General features: G+C 44.8%; 2 protein-coding genes across 5 annotated transcripts in view; both read right to left on the bottom strand.

The window, feature by feature from the left end:
- Positions 1–2,321: 2,321 nt before the first annotated feature.
- Positions 2,322–3,047, bottom strand: NEUROG2 (neurogenin 2). Its single transcript, XM_032769730.1, has one exon. The coding sequence runs from the start codon at positions 3,045–3,047 to the stop codon at positions 2,322–2,324; it is 726 nt and encodes a 241-aa protein (XP_032625621.1).
- A 7,778-nt stretch (positions 3,048–10,825) lies between these two features.
- Positions 10,826–15,815, bottom strand: part of ZGRF1 (zinc finger GRF-type containing 1) — a 50,333-nt gene continuing 45,343 nt past the window's right edge. For 3 of the 4 annotated variants that reach the window (XM_032769733.2, XM_032769735.2, XM_075066193.1), the window contains 2 exons: positions 15,232–15,369; positions 10,826–11,289 (listed from right to left, as the gene is read on the bottom strand). In XM_032769733.2, coding sequence (XP_032625624.1) covers positions 11,273–11,289; positions 15,232–15,369 — 155 coding nt within the window. In that variant the 3' untranslated portion in view covers positions 10,826–11,272. The remainder of the gene's footprint in view (positions 11,290–15,231; positions 15,370–15,815) is intronic. The other variant, XM_075066194.1, reaches the window with a different exon arrangement.

Below are 15,815 nucleotides of genomic sequence, written 5' to 3'. Positions count from 1 at the left end.
CTAAAAAGCTGGAATAAATTGATTCTTTCCTCATTTTGTCCTTAAACTAAAACATATGAAGTGAACGAACAAGTAGCTAACTTCTATCGATATCACAGAACAGTCCTGAAGTCATTCGATTATGCACACCTGGTCACTTCAAAAAACAAATAGGATTTTGTTCTAATTTTTCCGAGTGTTTCCTAGGCTGAGATGATGTTGGTCTAGGATGCAGCCTGGAGAGAAGTTTTGTGTGTTGTGAGCGGGTTGCTAGCGCAGATGCTTTGAGTAAATTAATAGTTGTGTAACGGGATCTATGGCTTCCTGATCATTGCCTGCGAGGCTCCGTTTGGTAAATTCGGTGTCCGTTGGAAACACTAGTGATGGTATAAAATCATAAACCTCTGAGGCACAGAGAAAGCATCGATTTCAAACGAATACATTTACTCTTATGCCTTTCCATTTTAAACCGAGGGAGTGATCGGATTAAACGGCTATTTTAACCAGTTTATCTCACTGGATTTGTACAGGTGAGAATCTGACACGTTGCTCCCTTCTGTGTCAATCCACACGTAGAAAGACACTGCAAATAGCAGGGCAAAACTCTTCAGTGCACTTTCCCTGAATTTAAATTAACTGCAAGGTTTAGTAAAAAGGCTGTGTTCTCGCTTTCCTCAGCATTGCTTCATGAGTCAACTGACCAAACAGCCCCAATTTCACAGCAGCTCTGGATTGATACACAGTACAGGCTAGTGGATTTATTTTTATGACCCAGAGCACGATAAAACTGTGCAGATTTAACGTCATGAAGGTAAAGGCGCTGTTTCTAGCTGTACCTTTTCAAGTTCTCTTCAATCGTGAGTTAACAGTAACTTTGTAAAATCATGTAATTTCGGCGGAAGTCTTAAACCAGTAGAATTAGTTTTAGAGTAAAATAACTTATTTCACTCTCTTTTTATTTCGAAAACGTAAGTTATTTATTTAAAAGTAGCTTTCCGCTATTTATGGTCTGCTCGTTCACATCTACACCTTGCCCCTCTTTCTAGGGAACTATACACGCTTCTTCTGGGTGTTGTCTCTAAGCACCGCAATCGCTTTGTCCTGTGTTATCTACATGGAAACACGCAAATATACCTAGTCTTTGTATTAATAACACCTGATCCTATTCTACCTACTCTGAGCTCCTTTGCTGAATGGGCTTTTGGGGGATGGGGGGTTAAGTCACTTAGCATCTCGTAGAAATGCCCCCTAAACTTTGGTGGTTACAATAAATGACACTCGCCCCTTTTGCTGCCAGATGATACGTAAACATTCCAATCAGAAACGCAACACAAGTTATGAAAATTATATACTTTATTTATCTTAAGAACACTCCCTTTGCTCTTCAGCTGTAAATACATACTAGAATAAACTCTGTGAAATATACAAAAAATACATATCTTCCATGAAATCTTTCTTTTATAATAAATAGACGTGAACACGTGTGTGGCTGATCGCTGTAATGCTCCGTGTCTGTTTAGGTTTTCAGTCTGTTGATTTATTTTTAATCTCTTGAAAGAATGGGGGAGTGCCTCGTCCCCTAAAGGGTCGAGATAAATAATGCATGAGGTAATCCTCCCTCCTGATTTTCCCCCCCTTTTCCTCTACATTTTTTTCCTTTTGAGGGAGAGTTCAGCCTAAATTTCCACGCTTGCATTCAATCATTACAAAGCCTACAAATTATACAATGACTTCTAACCTGGGCCTCGAACAAAACAACTTTCCCCCCTTATAAATCATAAGAGACAGATGGCAAAATAGGGGGAGGGAGCAGGAACGAGAAGGACGGGACAAAAACGCATTGTGACAAAGCTGGGAAACTGAACAAAGTGCACATTAGAGAGGAAAAGTTTGGTTTGACAGGTGAAATTCCCACAGCCTTGAGGCAGCACTGGGAAGAAAGCAGATGCCAGGCATTGCAAATCTGTGGCTAATATTGTTACTGGCCCTATAGTTCAGCTGCGCAAGTACTTTTCCGTCATACATTAACATTTCAGTGAAGACTCCAAGGTGACCAGAGCACATCACGCAGTGGCGCTTCCTTGGCAGATTCACAGGCCCCGCCGTCCCTTTGGGCGTCCGCCTTGTTCGCAGCCCTTTCCCTGCGCTCTGCCTCCCCGTGTGTCTCGGCCAGCGGTTCCTCTGCGGGGCGGGGGCTGTTCCTAACCCCAACTTGGGTCAGATCCACTGTGACCTTCCGCCAGCTCCCCAGCCCCCGCGCACCGTATTGCACCAGCGCTACACTAGCTGCCACCCCGCCAGCAGGGCCCGGGCTGGCCGCACCACCGGGGCGAGGGGCGCTGCTAGATAAAGTCCCTGGCCAGCGGGCGAGGCGGCGCGTAGCGGGGCTGGTCGGGCTGCCAGTAGTCCATGTCCGAGGCGGGGCTGGCGGGCGATAAAGTGCAGCTGTAGGAGGAGGAGGAGGCGGAGGACAGGGGGCTGTTGGTGCAGCTCCAAGAGGAGGCGGGCGAGGGGCTGCTGTCGGTGCTGGCGGGCGCGCCGCCGGGGCTCAGCAGCACTGCCTCGGGGAAGAGGGCTCCCGGCAGGCCGGCGGCTCCGCAGTGGTCGGCCAGGCGCAGGGTCTCGGTCAGCGCCCAGATGTAGTTGTGGGCGAAGCGCAGCGTCTCGATCTTGGTGAGCTTGGCGTCCTCGGGGAAGGTGGGCAGCACCTCGCGCAGCGCGTCCAGCGCCGCGTTCAGGTTGTGCATGCGGTTCCGCTCCCGGTTGTTGGCCTTCAGCCGCCGGCTCTTCTTGATCCTCTGCACCGTCTCAGCTGTCTTGGTCCCCCGGGAGCCGGCCCGGGCCCGGCCGGAGCGCCGCTTGCACTCGTGCAGCCTCAGGCTCAGTTGCAGCCGCGCCTGCTGCTCCTCCGCCGGGCGGGCAGGCGAGGGCGCCTGGAGTTCATCGTCCTCCTCTTCCTCCGAGCTGGAGGAGAGCGGGGTGAGCGAGGGGGAGCAGGGCGAGGCGGGGCCCAGCAGCAGCAGCTCTCCCTCCGCCTGCAGCTCCAGGCTCTCCGGCTTCACGAACATCCTGCAAAGAGAGCAGGAGAACCCCCATCATCACGCCGTGTCCCGGCATCTCAGGGCTGCAGCCCGCCCGCCCCAGGACTGGGGCGCTCACCTGGCCTGGCAGCTCCGCGCCCCCCGGCTCCCTGCCCACCCTTGGCCGTGGAGCTGTCATGCGCCTATTGACTCGCGCCGCAACCTGCCCCCCGCGCACACGTTGTCCCCGCGGTCTCTACGGCACTTCTCCTCCGCGCCCGCTCTGGCTCTAGCCCCGCCAGTAAACTCCGAGCAGCCAGCGCCGCCAAGGAACGCAGGGGTCCATTCCCACCCCGGCTGCTCTCCGCTGGGACCCTGACATCTCCCCCTTTGAAACAGCTGGAGCGGGGCAGGCCGGCACGTAGGGAGAGAGAAGCGGCCGGATTTAGCAGCAAGGTATTTTGCTCTCAGCAACTGAGGATTTTTTGAGCAAAGTTTGAAGCAGAGACCCGGTGACTTACTTGGCTCCCCTTTACAATGTTTGTCTCTTTGCGGAGTGCTCTCTCCCTGCACTGGCCCTCACTGCAATCTTCAGAGACAGATTTGCGTGTGTTCCCCCCCCTTCTCCTGGAGAGGGTCCCACTGTTATAGGGGGCGGGGGTTCAGCTGCCTTTGCCAAAGAGGAGTTGAAGACGGGCCGGTTGCTTGCTGCTTCTACCTGTGTTCTGTTGGTGGGGTGTGTGAGAGCGAGTCCTGGTGGGGCCAGCTCCTGGCACGCGCCCCGGCACTCCAGTTAAAGTGAAGCTGCTTGAGGTTCAGTGGCTGTGTGTCTGGCACACGACTCGCCTTAAAACCCCTTATATACCCCCCAGAAAACAATCAAATCTACCCCCGGGGCCCCTTGAGCTTTCCCCTCCCCCTCCCAGGGTTTATTCTTTCTTTTCATTTCATTTTATCATCACTCATCTCATTCTTTTTGTCCTCTTTCTCTTTTAAAGCCCCCTGCACCCTTTGCCTCCCTCCCCCGTCTTTCTTTTATCTGATCCCCATAAAATGTGTGGTGCAGCCCCGGCTGCTCTGCGGTGTGATTGGTGCCTCGCGCTCTGTTGGAGCGTGCCGCTAATTTATTAATGAATGGGGGTCGCGAGGCGCAGCTGGCCAATCAGGGAGTCCCGCTAGCCACGCGCGCTGGAGCCTGCTCCTTTTCAGCAGCTCATTAGGCTGGAGGGCAGCGAAGGAGAGGGGGACTATAGTATCCAAAATTCAACCCCCCTCCAGCCCCTCTCCTCGCAGACTCGGATGCACAGAGAGACGGACGTACCGGCCCGGGACACACAGACGCACCGCTAGAAAAGATGAAGCATGAGCTGATGTATCAGATTCCACTGAGAACAAGGGCAGCTCAGTGGCTGATACTCAGTGAAATTCTGTGCCGCACAGTTTACACCCTACATTGACAACTGAAAGATACAATGGTGGGAAGCACGTGTGTCCGTATAGGTCTATCCAAATAATATTGTGGGCGTGGTGTAGTACTATTTTGAGCTGGGGGGGTGCAGAGTAGAACGACCTCTAATGTGTGGTACTGGATGGGGGTGGGGAGGAGGAGGTTTTTAGTTGTGCATGGTGGAGGGCATGAAGTAGGGTTATGTGTCCGTGTCTGGGGAGAGACTCCGCGTGCAAAGATGTGAAGAAGGAAGGTGTCCGTTGTGGATAGGAGTTGCAAGCCTGGAGCAAGATTATCTACGCCTTTCTGGGGAGGGGCGTGTGTGTAAGGGTAGCAGGTGTGGAGCAGGGCAATGGCTGTGTCAGAATAGAGGTGTGGGTGGGTGGCGTGGAAGTTCACGTGCAGTTATCTGGTACGTGGTGGGAGAACTCTTGCCTCCAAGGCATAACTACCAGCTCTTCAGTGAATGAGCGGCATTCCGGCTCCTCATCCTGTGTGCTTGCCCAGTTTAGCTTGCTCAGTGCGTTTCGCACAAGGCGTAGACTTGCCCCGAGGAAAGGAGCTGTCCAGAGTCCTCTCAGCTAGCCAGTACTTCCCGTTTGCCTTCTTCCAATAGTTTCCTTTTGGCTTGCTTGCCAAAACAAATCCCTCCCTTCGTTTCCCTGTGCCTCGGAGGGCGTTCGAATCCTGTAGCCAAAAGACACCGGTGAGAGGATGCGCGTGTGGTTGTTGGAAGAGGGAGGATTAAAGAGCCACGGATTCCGGGATACACTACGGGATCATCAGATAGCGATCCTTCAACAGCAGAATTGCCAGGAGGACTGGGTGATTTGTAGGGGAGGATTCGCATCTGTAAATGTCCTGAAACGAAATTATTGTGACACACTATAGCTCAGGTGATAAATACAATTGAAAGTGATTTACCCAGGCTTGGAGAGGGGGAACTTTGAAAAGAACATACAGAATCTATTGCCAGAATAGCTACCATTTAAATGTTTTTTTTAAGGAAAGGAGGCTAAAGCGTTCTTGCCATACAAAGGAGGAGAAAAGTGCAGCTAATGTGGTCTGTTGAAATCGTTGGAACAGGTTAGATATGTACCGCCTGTTCTGGAGGGATCTGAGCATGAAACCTTTCTTGGCAACCTATGACACACACGGGAAATAATAAATCCATGACAACTGGTTTGCACGAGATTCGTCCTTTTTTAAATTTCTGTGCTAACGTATTTTCTCTGCGCCATGTCCATTCGTGTGATTTAAGGCTCTAAAATGCGTAATAAAAATAAAATAAAAGGCGCGTTATGATTAGCATTGTTTGCGAACTCCGAACAACTTTAGAATGAATATGAGAATAAGCAAGGAAAGGCTTTTAAAAATTGTCTTAAACACGCTAAACTTAGAAAATAAGGCCAGTTTATGACGGAGAAGAGAGAGGACAGATTAAGAAGGAATTTGCCTCATGTACATTTATGCTGGATTTTGTGTTTGAAGACCAACCAAGAGAAATGGGGAAAGAAAGGGGGGAACATTATTTGGGGAACAAAGTGCATTGGAGATGCATAGTTTTTATTACAACATACTGTAGTAAGATGTTAAAATACATATCTGAAGAAAATCTTAAATCTGCCTTTTTTTGCCAGAGTTTCAACATGCTGAAAGAAATAAACAAATATAACAATACAACTGATTGAGAACAAGAGGGTTTTCTGCAGCTTTACAGAGATGTTTCATATACACTCTTCATATCTGACAGATCAGATGGTATATCTACTCTTGCCTTGTATTTCCCTCACCCTTGTAAAAGCTGGGAAATTCAGAGGAATGAACGGAAATGTAATTTTTGGCAACGTGTTTATTTTCTAATTTATAATGTGCCATTCGTTTAATCGAGTAACATGTTCACCAATTTCAAAACAACAATGTGAAATATAACACACTGACACAATATCCGCTCAAAAGGACTTAAATAAAACAAATCAAACAAACAAACCCTGGTCAGCCCAGGACCAAAACTCAACCCCTACCCTTCCTCCAGACCACCCTCTTAGGCAAAAGTCTTGAGTGAATACATAGGCCTTGCAACATGCCCTGGAGGTCAACAAATTTGGTCTCTGTCGGTCCAACACGGGAAATGAATTGTGCTAAAGACATATACAATCAAATGAAGCCCACAGAAATACTTTAGTGTGCAAAATCAATTTCTATGAATATTGTTGTAAACACGATTATTGCAACTTGAGAGGGAGGAATACCCCCCCACATCTAAATACGCAAAGAGAAACCTACAAGCTAGATGTTGATACCATTACACATACCACACACAGAGATACTGTGCTTACTTAAAGCTCAATGCAGCTCAATTAACTTCATATTCAACAGATATAGTTCCAGATTCTACGTGATTTGGTCCTTCATAATGAGTGTGCCAGAATTTATTTGTGAAAAATACTTTATCATTATTATTTTAGCTTTCATGTTTTAGGGCTGAAACCAAATCTGAGCGTTAATGTCACTTTTTAAAATGTTTTACATTTAAATTCAATTGAATGTTACACACATAATACAGTGTCAGGTATCGGTGAAAGACTTCCTGTACAGTCCTTGTTCATGTTCTCTTCAGCTCAGTAAAATATTGACTGGTTTATTGCAAATCAGAAGTGTTACTAAACTTAGTGGACTGAATGGAAAGTGTCTGTGAATCTGGCACGTGATTTAAATGAAGATATTTGACATTGTTGATCGGAAGTATGGAAAATCTACATGCTTTCTTAACCGTATGCAAGCGTAAAACAAAGAGCAACTTCATGCAACAGCCCTTAGTGTCCTCTCTACCTTATGAAAAATCTTCAGTGCAGACTAGAGTCAGCTAGGCTATCAGTTGTTCCACATTTCTGGATCAACCCCCCCACCCCATTTACAGAGATTTATTTAAATTTGTCACTGATGTAAAAAGTGATAGACTGGCCATGGACAGTATTTGGGTTTTGTTAGAACAATTACAAATCAAAAGGCCCTTTTAAACTTTCCAAACTCAATCTTTCTCCATGGTGTCTAGTTGACAGAAACAGATATTTATGGGAAATGCTACAGGGAAAGAAACCTTCATAGCAAAACAATTCCAGTCGCTGTGATTTTAAATGCGGGAACTTAGATGTTTCAATGCTGCAATAAGAGTGACTGGAAAGTGCTTGACCGTATGTTTTCCAAATTAGTTGCGTTTAACCCAGCTTCCTACTTGTTCAGCAACTTAGCCAGGTCGATGGCAAAAAAACTATTTCAGTTCGGCCTCGATTTCGAGCCCAACGTGACCCAAGACCAATGTAGTAAGCTAGGCTTTCTATCTTTCTTTTAACGTAGCTAAATTGAAGAGGCTCTTGTGTGGTCTAAAAATTGGCCGAATGAAACGAAGCTGAACTGTTATGCAAAGAGCGTTGAATAGCGCCAGGGGAGTGGAAAAGAAATGTCGCCTACTGTCCACTGCATGAACTGTCCCCAAAGGGTCAAACTGTTCAGCTTCAGCCCCTTTGCCAGGCTCAAGCCTACGTTGCAGGAACAAAAGCCCAAAGCAGGCAGTGATCAAGAAACAGGCGCACAATGATTTAAGCTCATCACACAGCGCAGAAATAAAGGGCACTGAGCTGGCGTGTGAGTGAATGCGAGACCTTTAGAAAGGCTTTGTTCGCTGTAAGAAGCTTGAACTCAGAGGCGACCCAAAAGTCCTAAAAGTTTAGGGTAGGTGGTGCTGAGGGACCTTTGGCTCCAGCCCATCCACGCTTCGACCTCACAAGTTGCGAGCGAGCATTAAGGGCTGGCTGCTGCGCCAGGTGACCGGGGCCTGGCCCCTGAGCTGTGTGCTCACGGGAGGGGACTACGAGGATGTGTTTGGATGTTACTGTACTCTCGCTAAAGCCTAGGGCACGTGCTGCGGCTTGCAGGAAGGGGCTGGCCTGGCACCTCGCTGCGGTTCTCGGCCCCTTGCCTCCTGTGGGAGGGAGGGGCAGTGGTGGGAGGCGAGGGCAGACACTCAGATCCTGTTGGCATTGCGGATATTGAGCGAGTCAGCTCGGGGCACCCCGCGCCCTTCAGTGTGTTACAGTGCCAGGGCATCCAAATACACCGCACCCCCCGCAAAGCCCAAAGACTCGCTTTCCCCCTTTCGCGTCTGTGGCAATGAAGCAGCGGGCCAGATTAATGCATCGGTTGGGTTTCACCCAGAGCCCTCCTTGCCCCGGTGGCTTCAAGGCGTCTTTTCCCTCTAGCACAGAGCCCCCCCGGTGGGGCTGTGCCCCCGTTTTAGGCCGATTGTTCCCTTCTAGATTTGCATGGCAGGTGCAGGCCTGCGGAGTGATTTTTTTTTTTTTAGCCCCATGCGCCCCCCCGGTCTCCCCCAAAGGATGTCTGCATGCCTGTGAAAAGGGCCACCGGTCCCCTCCTTTCCCATGAAGAAGAGAAGACGTCGGAGCCTGCGTGAACATGCTTCAATTTTCTTATCATTTTCTATAGATCTGGGCAAAAGAACAGCCGATTGTATGAAAAACCCGGTGCCTGCAAAAGGGACATTGGCCATCCAGGCGACGGTGCGAGAGCGAGCGAGCACTAATCGCTGAACCAGGAGACAAATACGATTACCAGCTTCGAGCCTTGAGTCAGAAAGTCTCATAGACTTTAAGATGTTAATCCCCAACATAATCCTTCCTTTGGCGTGTAGGAATAGTGCAGCCACAAGAGTTGTTTTGTTATTTATATTGGCGTTTAATAAAACTCAGCCAGTGGTGAATGGGCTGCCCACTCTCCAATGGTAATTAATTCCCTATTTCAGTGACCCAATTGTGCTGGGATAGAGCAGTGGGACAGGCCCACTGCCCCAGCCTGCCTTTGTGCAGCTACACAACTCTCGTGCTTCAACAGCTATGGAAACTCATTCTTTTGATGTCATTCAAGGAGTTTTCCTTGGGCATCTTCTAAACTTCAAGGACCCTTTTCTTTTTCAAACGCATGAAAAGCAGGGCTAGCTTGACCACCTCTGTAGAATTTAATGATTTGGTGAAAGAGCCTTTTGGGGGTTTGTGTAAGGAGAGAGAGAAAGAAAATTTGGCAGGGGGGCTATCCAAACTTGAGCGCACCAACCTCATTCAGCTCCTAATATATACATATCTTAAAAGCCATCCTTCCTTATTACACATACTTCTGGGCGTCTCTTGCCCAAGCCATTTTTTTCAAAAAGGATCTGCTGGGAAATGTGTATTATTTTACACTCTTGCCACACATACAAATAAGAGCATGTTGGCATTGTTAACTCTCAGCCCTGGGGGAAAAAAACAAAAAACACCCCATTAAAAGGGAAAGCTAAGCTGGGTGGAATCGGTTCGGGTAGTGTTCTAACCAAGGATGCACTATTTACTTTTATATGTTGGGCCGTAGGCAGAGTCGAGGAAAAAGTAATAGGAATTAGGTGGCTGCAGAAGGAAGGTGTGAAATAAACCCGTGAAGAACATGCAGTGGCGCTGCAAAGTAGTCCCAGCACAAGCAGCTCCTTCTATGTCTTTATACACACTTAAAAACACACCCACCTTCGCAAGTCACAGAAACAATTCTGAATTCAACTAAGAAAATACAGAGTGAACCATATGGCCAGGGTGGCTCGAGTTGGCTGCATTTTCCCCCAGACAAAGAAGGGATTGAGAGTTGAAGGAAAGGAGAAAAAAACCCAACTTTCCGGCTGATGAAGCTGTTGTCTGGAGGCAATGATCCCAAATCTCAAGGCTTTATTCCAGGCTCCGACTGAGACGTGATATGTCATATGATTAGCATCTTTCATATTTACAAGAGTAGTATAGGCTGCCAGTCTTTAGAGAGAGGCGAGAGAAAGAAGGGGCATATGCTGAAATGGATTTAGCATTTGAAAGAGTGAAAAGAGATCGGATAAATACACTTAAACGAGGATTTAGTTTTACTCCTGTTGAGTTCTAATGGATTGTTGATTGAGATTTTAGGGAGCTGTAACAGAGGTGTCAGCAGTAATTTAAAGGAGCTATTCAGTCATCTACTATTTCTTCTTCTTCTTCCACACTTCATTTATTAATGTCTTCAGTCACTGCTTGGGCCAGAAACACATAACAAATATGATAGTGAGAAGTGCTTTGTCTCTCTCTAAAATTTAAGAACATGGATAGCTGCAAAGTTTAGGCTGTGTAATGCAGTTCTGTTTCTTCAGACACAAAGAATAGCACTTCAGCAGCAGACTTGCATCAGATTTAAGTCATTATCTGTACTGATGGCGTGTGATTATTTAAATGTTCTTTCTTCACTACCTTTCTTCATTAAAGCTTTGATAGTTCAAAAGGATAGTTAGTCAGACTGGTCTAGTGGAAAGAGAGTGCACTAGCACCACCTAGTGGACAATCTTTATTTTAATCAATATCATTTTTAGGCTCTGGAAGAACGTACAAGTAAAATGAACAACACATGCATATTCTATAAAATCACATTGCAAAACCAAGCTCTCTACATGATATACAAGAAATACTGGTTACTGGTTTCAAGTTGTTTCAGAAACTAGGAAGGATGGCTTCAATATCTTAACTAAGCAAAATTTCCAAACTACTAACACTTTCAATACAAAACATCCTTGGACCTGGGGCCTAGACATATTCTTTGATAAAATATATTTTCAATAAGTTACAAGAGGCTTCTCTGGTTGTTTTTTGGTCATTTTATAAGAGGCTGTTCTGGTTAGTTTCCAGACTTCTTGTCTAATGTACAGGTTTCCTCTTTTACATCCATCTCTGTCAGGGAATACCATGCTATGAAGTTGTATTCATGTCATTCAGGTGGGCAGCAGGACTGAAGAGAAAGAATAAGTATTTGTGGGTGGCTAAAGACACATTCCTTTTAAATTCTCCCCAGAGATTTTATTTTTAATGGGAGTCATGGAGTGTTTCATTTACTCATGAAGGAAAAAAATAAAAAAAATTTCAGTGTTTTATATCAATGGATTTGCAAGTAAGTCAAGTAAGAACTCTTCTAAGATAGGCTCTGCTAAATGATGATGTAATTCTAAAGATCAATTAAATACTTTTCAAAGGTTATTTTTTAAAAGTAAAGGGGGGAAAAAAGCATTTTTTTCTTTATAAAAGCTTAGCCAAAATGTAGGATTGGCTGAAAGAACCCACATTCTCATAGAGTGAAAACACTTTAGTTTTTATTGTTTGAAATACTGTGTGTAAAATGTTTATCCACACACCAAAACCACATTAGGTTACGTTCTTGTGTTTAACACTTCACTTCACAAGTGGCCCCACTGGAAACAAAGGTGAAATTTAATGTGAGTAAGGGTATCATAGTCTGGCCCATAAAGAAGATGAGATAATCAGGTTGTGAAACAACCACTTATTAAATCATAGCAAAAATCCCTTTGAAGATACTGGAGGCAAGAGTTGGCCCAAAGTAAAGAAGCACTCCATCCTATGTTATTATTCATGATTGGCTGTCAGCACATGTAATAGATTCAGGTGGCGGTTATGGTTTGTTTCCTGGTATTTAGAGCCCAGAATGATGGCAGTAATATCTTAAATTTTCCAGCATGGCTACAGGAAAAATGCTTTTATCACACCAACTCCTGATAGTCAAGGTCACATATGGATGCATATAACTATAGGTAATTTAAAATAAGAGCAATAGGAGAGGAGAAGACACTGCATTAATGTGTGGTCTGTGAATATACCATCTTAATTTTTAACTTAAAAAATTATGTTTTCAGCAAGTATTTAACATCTCAACTACAGAACTGGGTAAGGCTGGAAAGCATTCCTTGGATCTACAGAACCTATTTTACACTACACCCATCACTGTTATTTGAGCACCCAGTCCAACCTGTGTGGGGCAAGTAGCATAAAACACATCATGTGTGAGAGAGATGGATGTTTTCTTTTTCTCCATTAACTATATAGCCATGAGGTATTGCTGGAGATATTGAGGCACAGCATATTTTCTCTCCACTTGGTACATTTCCCCTCGGTTTGTCCTAAACAATGGCTCAGGTCACCAATAACTTGAGTTCTATTTTCAGTGTGTATTTCATTTTGCCCTCTTGCTCTTAGCACTGTGATTACTTTGAGTGCTAGATTAAATTACCTGGAATGTATTTAAAACTAGGAAAACATACTTTAAAACTTCTATTAATTGCTATGACCACTATAAGAGTAGATACAAAATTTGAATCGCTGCTTCACACTAAAAGTCCTGTGTGTTGCCAAACCAGCTGGAAATTTTTCAGAGTGCATGGCTTCTTTCCTAGATACAAGTGGCAATAATTAAGCCTGGAGGTTTTTTTCCCCCTCTCTCTCTCTCAAATCTGTGGTGGATAGGATAGGGGATTGGCTGTAGTTTGCTGACCTGGCTATTTGAGCATCCCATAACAATAATTGGCTCCCCATGCAGGTAGTTATAGACTGTAATCAAGTCACCCCCTTAATCTTCTCTTTGATAAGCTAAATATATGTCACTCCACAGGTCTATGGTAAAAGAGCCTACACTTCCACTGACTCTGCAGAACAGCAACATGGTCCTCTATTAATGTCTTTATTAGACACTACAGTAACTCCTCACTTAACATTGTAGTTATATTCCTGGAAAAATGTGACTTTAAGCAAAATGATGTTAAACGAATCCAATTTCCCCATAAGAATTAATGTACATGAGGGGGTTAGGTTCCAGGGAAATTTTTTTCACCAGACAAAAGACTATATTTTATACACACACACACAGTATAAGTTCTATACAAACAATATAATACTGGTACACAGCAATGATGATTGTGAAGCTTGGTTGAGGTGGAGGAGTAATAGGGTGGGATATTTCCCTTACTGCTAAACGATGAACTAGCAATTGGCTGAGCCCTCAAGGGTTAACTCTCTCACTCTGCAAGACAGCAGCAATGAGGGAGATGTGCGCATTTCCCCTTTAAGTATGCAGCTGCTGCAAGCTCCCTCCATCCTGAGCCCTGGTGTGTCCCCCCTGCTCTATAGAAGGTGGGGTAAGCGGGGTGCAGGAGCAGGGGGTAGGGGGACACCCTGACATTAGCCCCTCTCTTCCTTCCTTCCCTCCACCCCCCACGGCAAGCAGGAGTCTTGGGGAGAAGCTCCAAGGCAGAAGTATCACATGGCAGTGGGGGGCAGGACAGCTGCAATTTCTAGTCTGCTGGGCAGCTGCAGCACGGGGAACTTAGTTGATAAGGGGAGTTGATGAGGGGCTGCCAGTCCACCCTGGTTCCAAGCCCCCACCAGCTAGCTGCAACAGGCTGCTCTTACTGCAAGCAGTAGACAAAACAGGCGGCTGCCAAACGACATTGGAAGCGAGCATTACACAACTGAGCATGTTCCCTAATTGATCAGCAACGAAACAACGTTAACCAGGATGACTTTAAGTGAGGAGTTACTGTATAAGGTGGAATTTCTACCTTCCACAGAGGCTTCCTCCATATCCTTAATCTTTCCCATAACTTTATCTGAGCCAGGGCTTTGGAGTGGAGTCCGGAGCTGGAGCACGGGGCAGCTCCGGAGCAGTGGAGCTGCAGGCTTTTGCCTGGAGCTGTAGCAGAGCTGGAGCACAGCTCCAAAGCCCTGCTCTGAGACCTTTATAATTCTGTGATATGTTGTTTGAGATGGGATGGCCAGTACTGCACATAGTATTCCAGAGGAAGCGACATCACTACTTCACATAATGTCATAATAATATTTTCCATCTTATTCTTCATTCCATTCCTTATGCACCCTAACATCTTATTTGTTTTTTATTTTTTTTACGCAGCTGCACACTGAGTAAAGGTCTTCCATTGAGCTGTCCACAGTTATGCTCATGTCCCTTTCCTGAGCTAATATACCAGACAAGTTCTAAATTAACTGTATGAGTAATTCAAATTTCCTCTTCCAATTGCATTACTTTTCAATTATCAACTCTGAATTTCATCTGCCATTGTGTTGCCCATTCACCTACCTATAGTAGGTCACTATGTAGTTCTCTGTCTTCCTTGGACTTGACTAGCACATAACATTTTGTGTGGTCTGTAAATTTTGCTACCTCACTGCTTCAACTCTTCCTTTCTTGATTGTTGTTAAATATATTAAACAATACTGGACCTAGTACAGAACCTTGAAGCACCCTTGTATGAATCTTTTGCAATTATTAATAGATTTAGTCTTACTTTTTGTTTCCTGCCTCTATTTTTCTTCTAAAACTACTTAGTTTTTGAGTAGTCTCTACAAATCTGAGAGATTGTCATAGGTCTTTTGAAAGTCTAAAGTAAGTGTCAATTTTTCTCTTCTGTCCACTACTCACTGACATATTCAAAGAATTCTAATAGGTTACCAAGACAAAATTTTCTTTGCAGAAACTGTGCTGGTTAAACCATATCTGATGTTCCAGGTGTTTTTATTATTTTGTTTGTAATTATTGTTGAAACCAATTTGCAGGTATAGATATAAGGCTTACTACTGGCCTGTAATTCCCAGGATCACTCCCAGAGCATTTAAAAATTAGATCTATCATCTAAACCAGGGAGTTATGAGAGAGACACAATGCAAGTTACAGTGCTCTTAAGTTTAAGGACTTCAGTTATCAAGCAATTAGATGTAATTATTTTAGTGGTGCATATATGGAGTAAATACAGAGATATCCAGGCACTGGGATATAACAAAATTATATATTACAAGTGCCTATTTATTATATTATACTATCTATTTAAAAATATTCTTTGGCGTTACATAGGAAAGCACACAATCTCTATACCTTTTCCTGATGTGAAAGATTTTTTGATTTCTTTCTTTTGCTTATTCTTTTCTCCTTTCTTTTTCTCCAAGTAATATTTAAGAATGTTGTTCAGTTGTTGCTCATACTGGCTTACATGTTGCAATCCATTCTCTCTTCCTAAAGCAGTCATACAGGACAATTACATCTTTATTTTGCAACACCCCATCACATAATCATATTGTCATGATGAAAATATCTAATTCCCAAAACACACCGTAAGGAAATGTTTCTCTAACCTTGAAAACTGGATTTCTGCAAAGAGACTAACCATTATAAATCAATGAGGCTCGTCCTCTAATGTCAACAGGCAGTTAACTAATTCAGTGAGTAGAGCTTTGACATCCAACTCTTCTCTTGTAGCAGCTCCTACCTTTTTTCACCAGCTCAGAATGGCTGTAGCACCACCTAACACGCTAACTCATTGTTTCTCAAGGGGTGCAGTGTGCCCCACATATAGCCTAGCTGAGGGTGTCAGTTGTACTTTAGAGTCTATTTTCATTTTAAAAAGTCTCTGGCTGTTATGGTTCCAAGGAGAACTTTAAAGACATGATGATGGGAATATG

The sequence above is a fragment of the Chelonoidis abingdonii genome, chromosome 5 (genome assembly GCF_003597395.2).
Source record: "Chelonoidis abingdonii isolate Lonesome George chromosome 5, CheloAbing_2.0, whole genome shotgun sequence".
NCBI classification, from domain to species: domain Eukaryota; kingdom Metazoa; phylum Chordata; order Testudines; family Testudinidae; genus Chelonoidis; species Chelonoidis abingdonii.
Note: the sequence above shows the minus strand (reverse complement) of the source record. Positions and strands in the feature narration are given on the sequence as shown.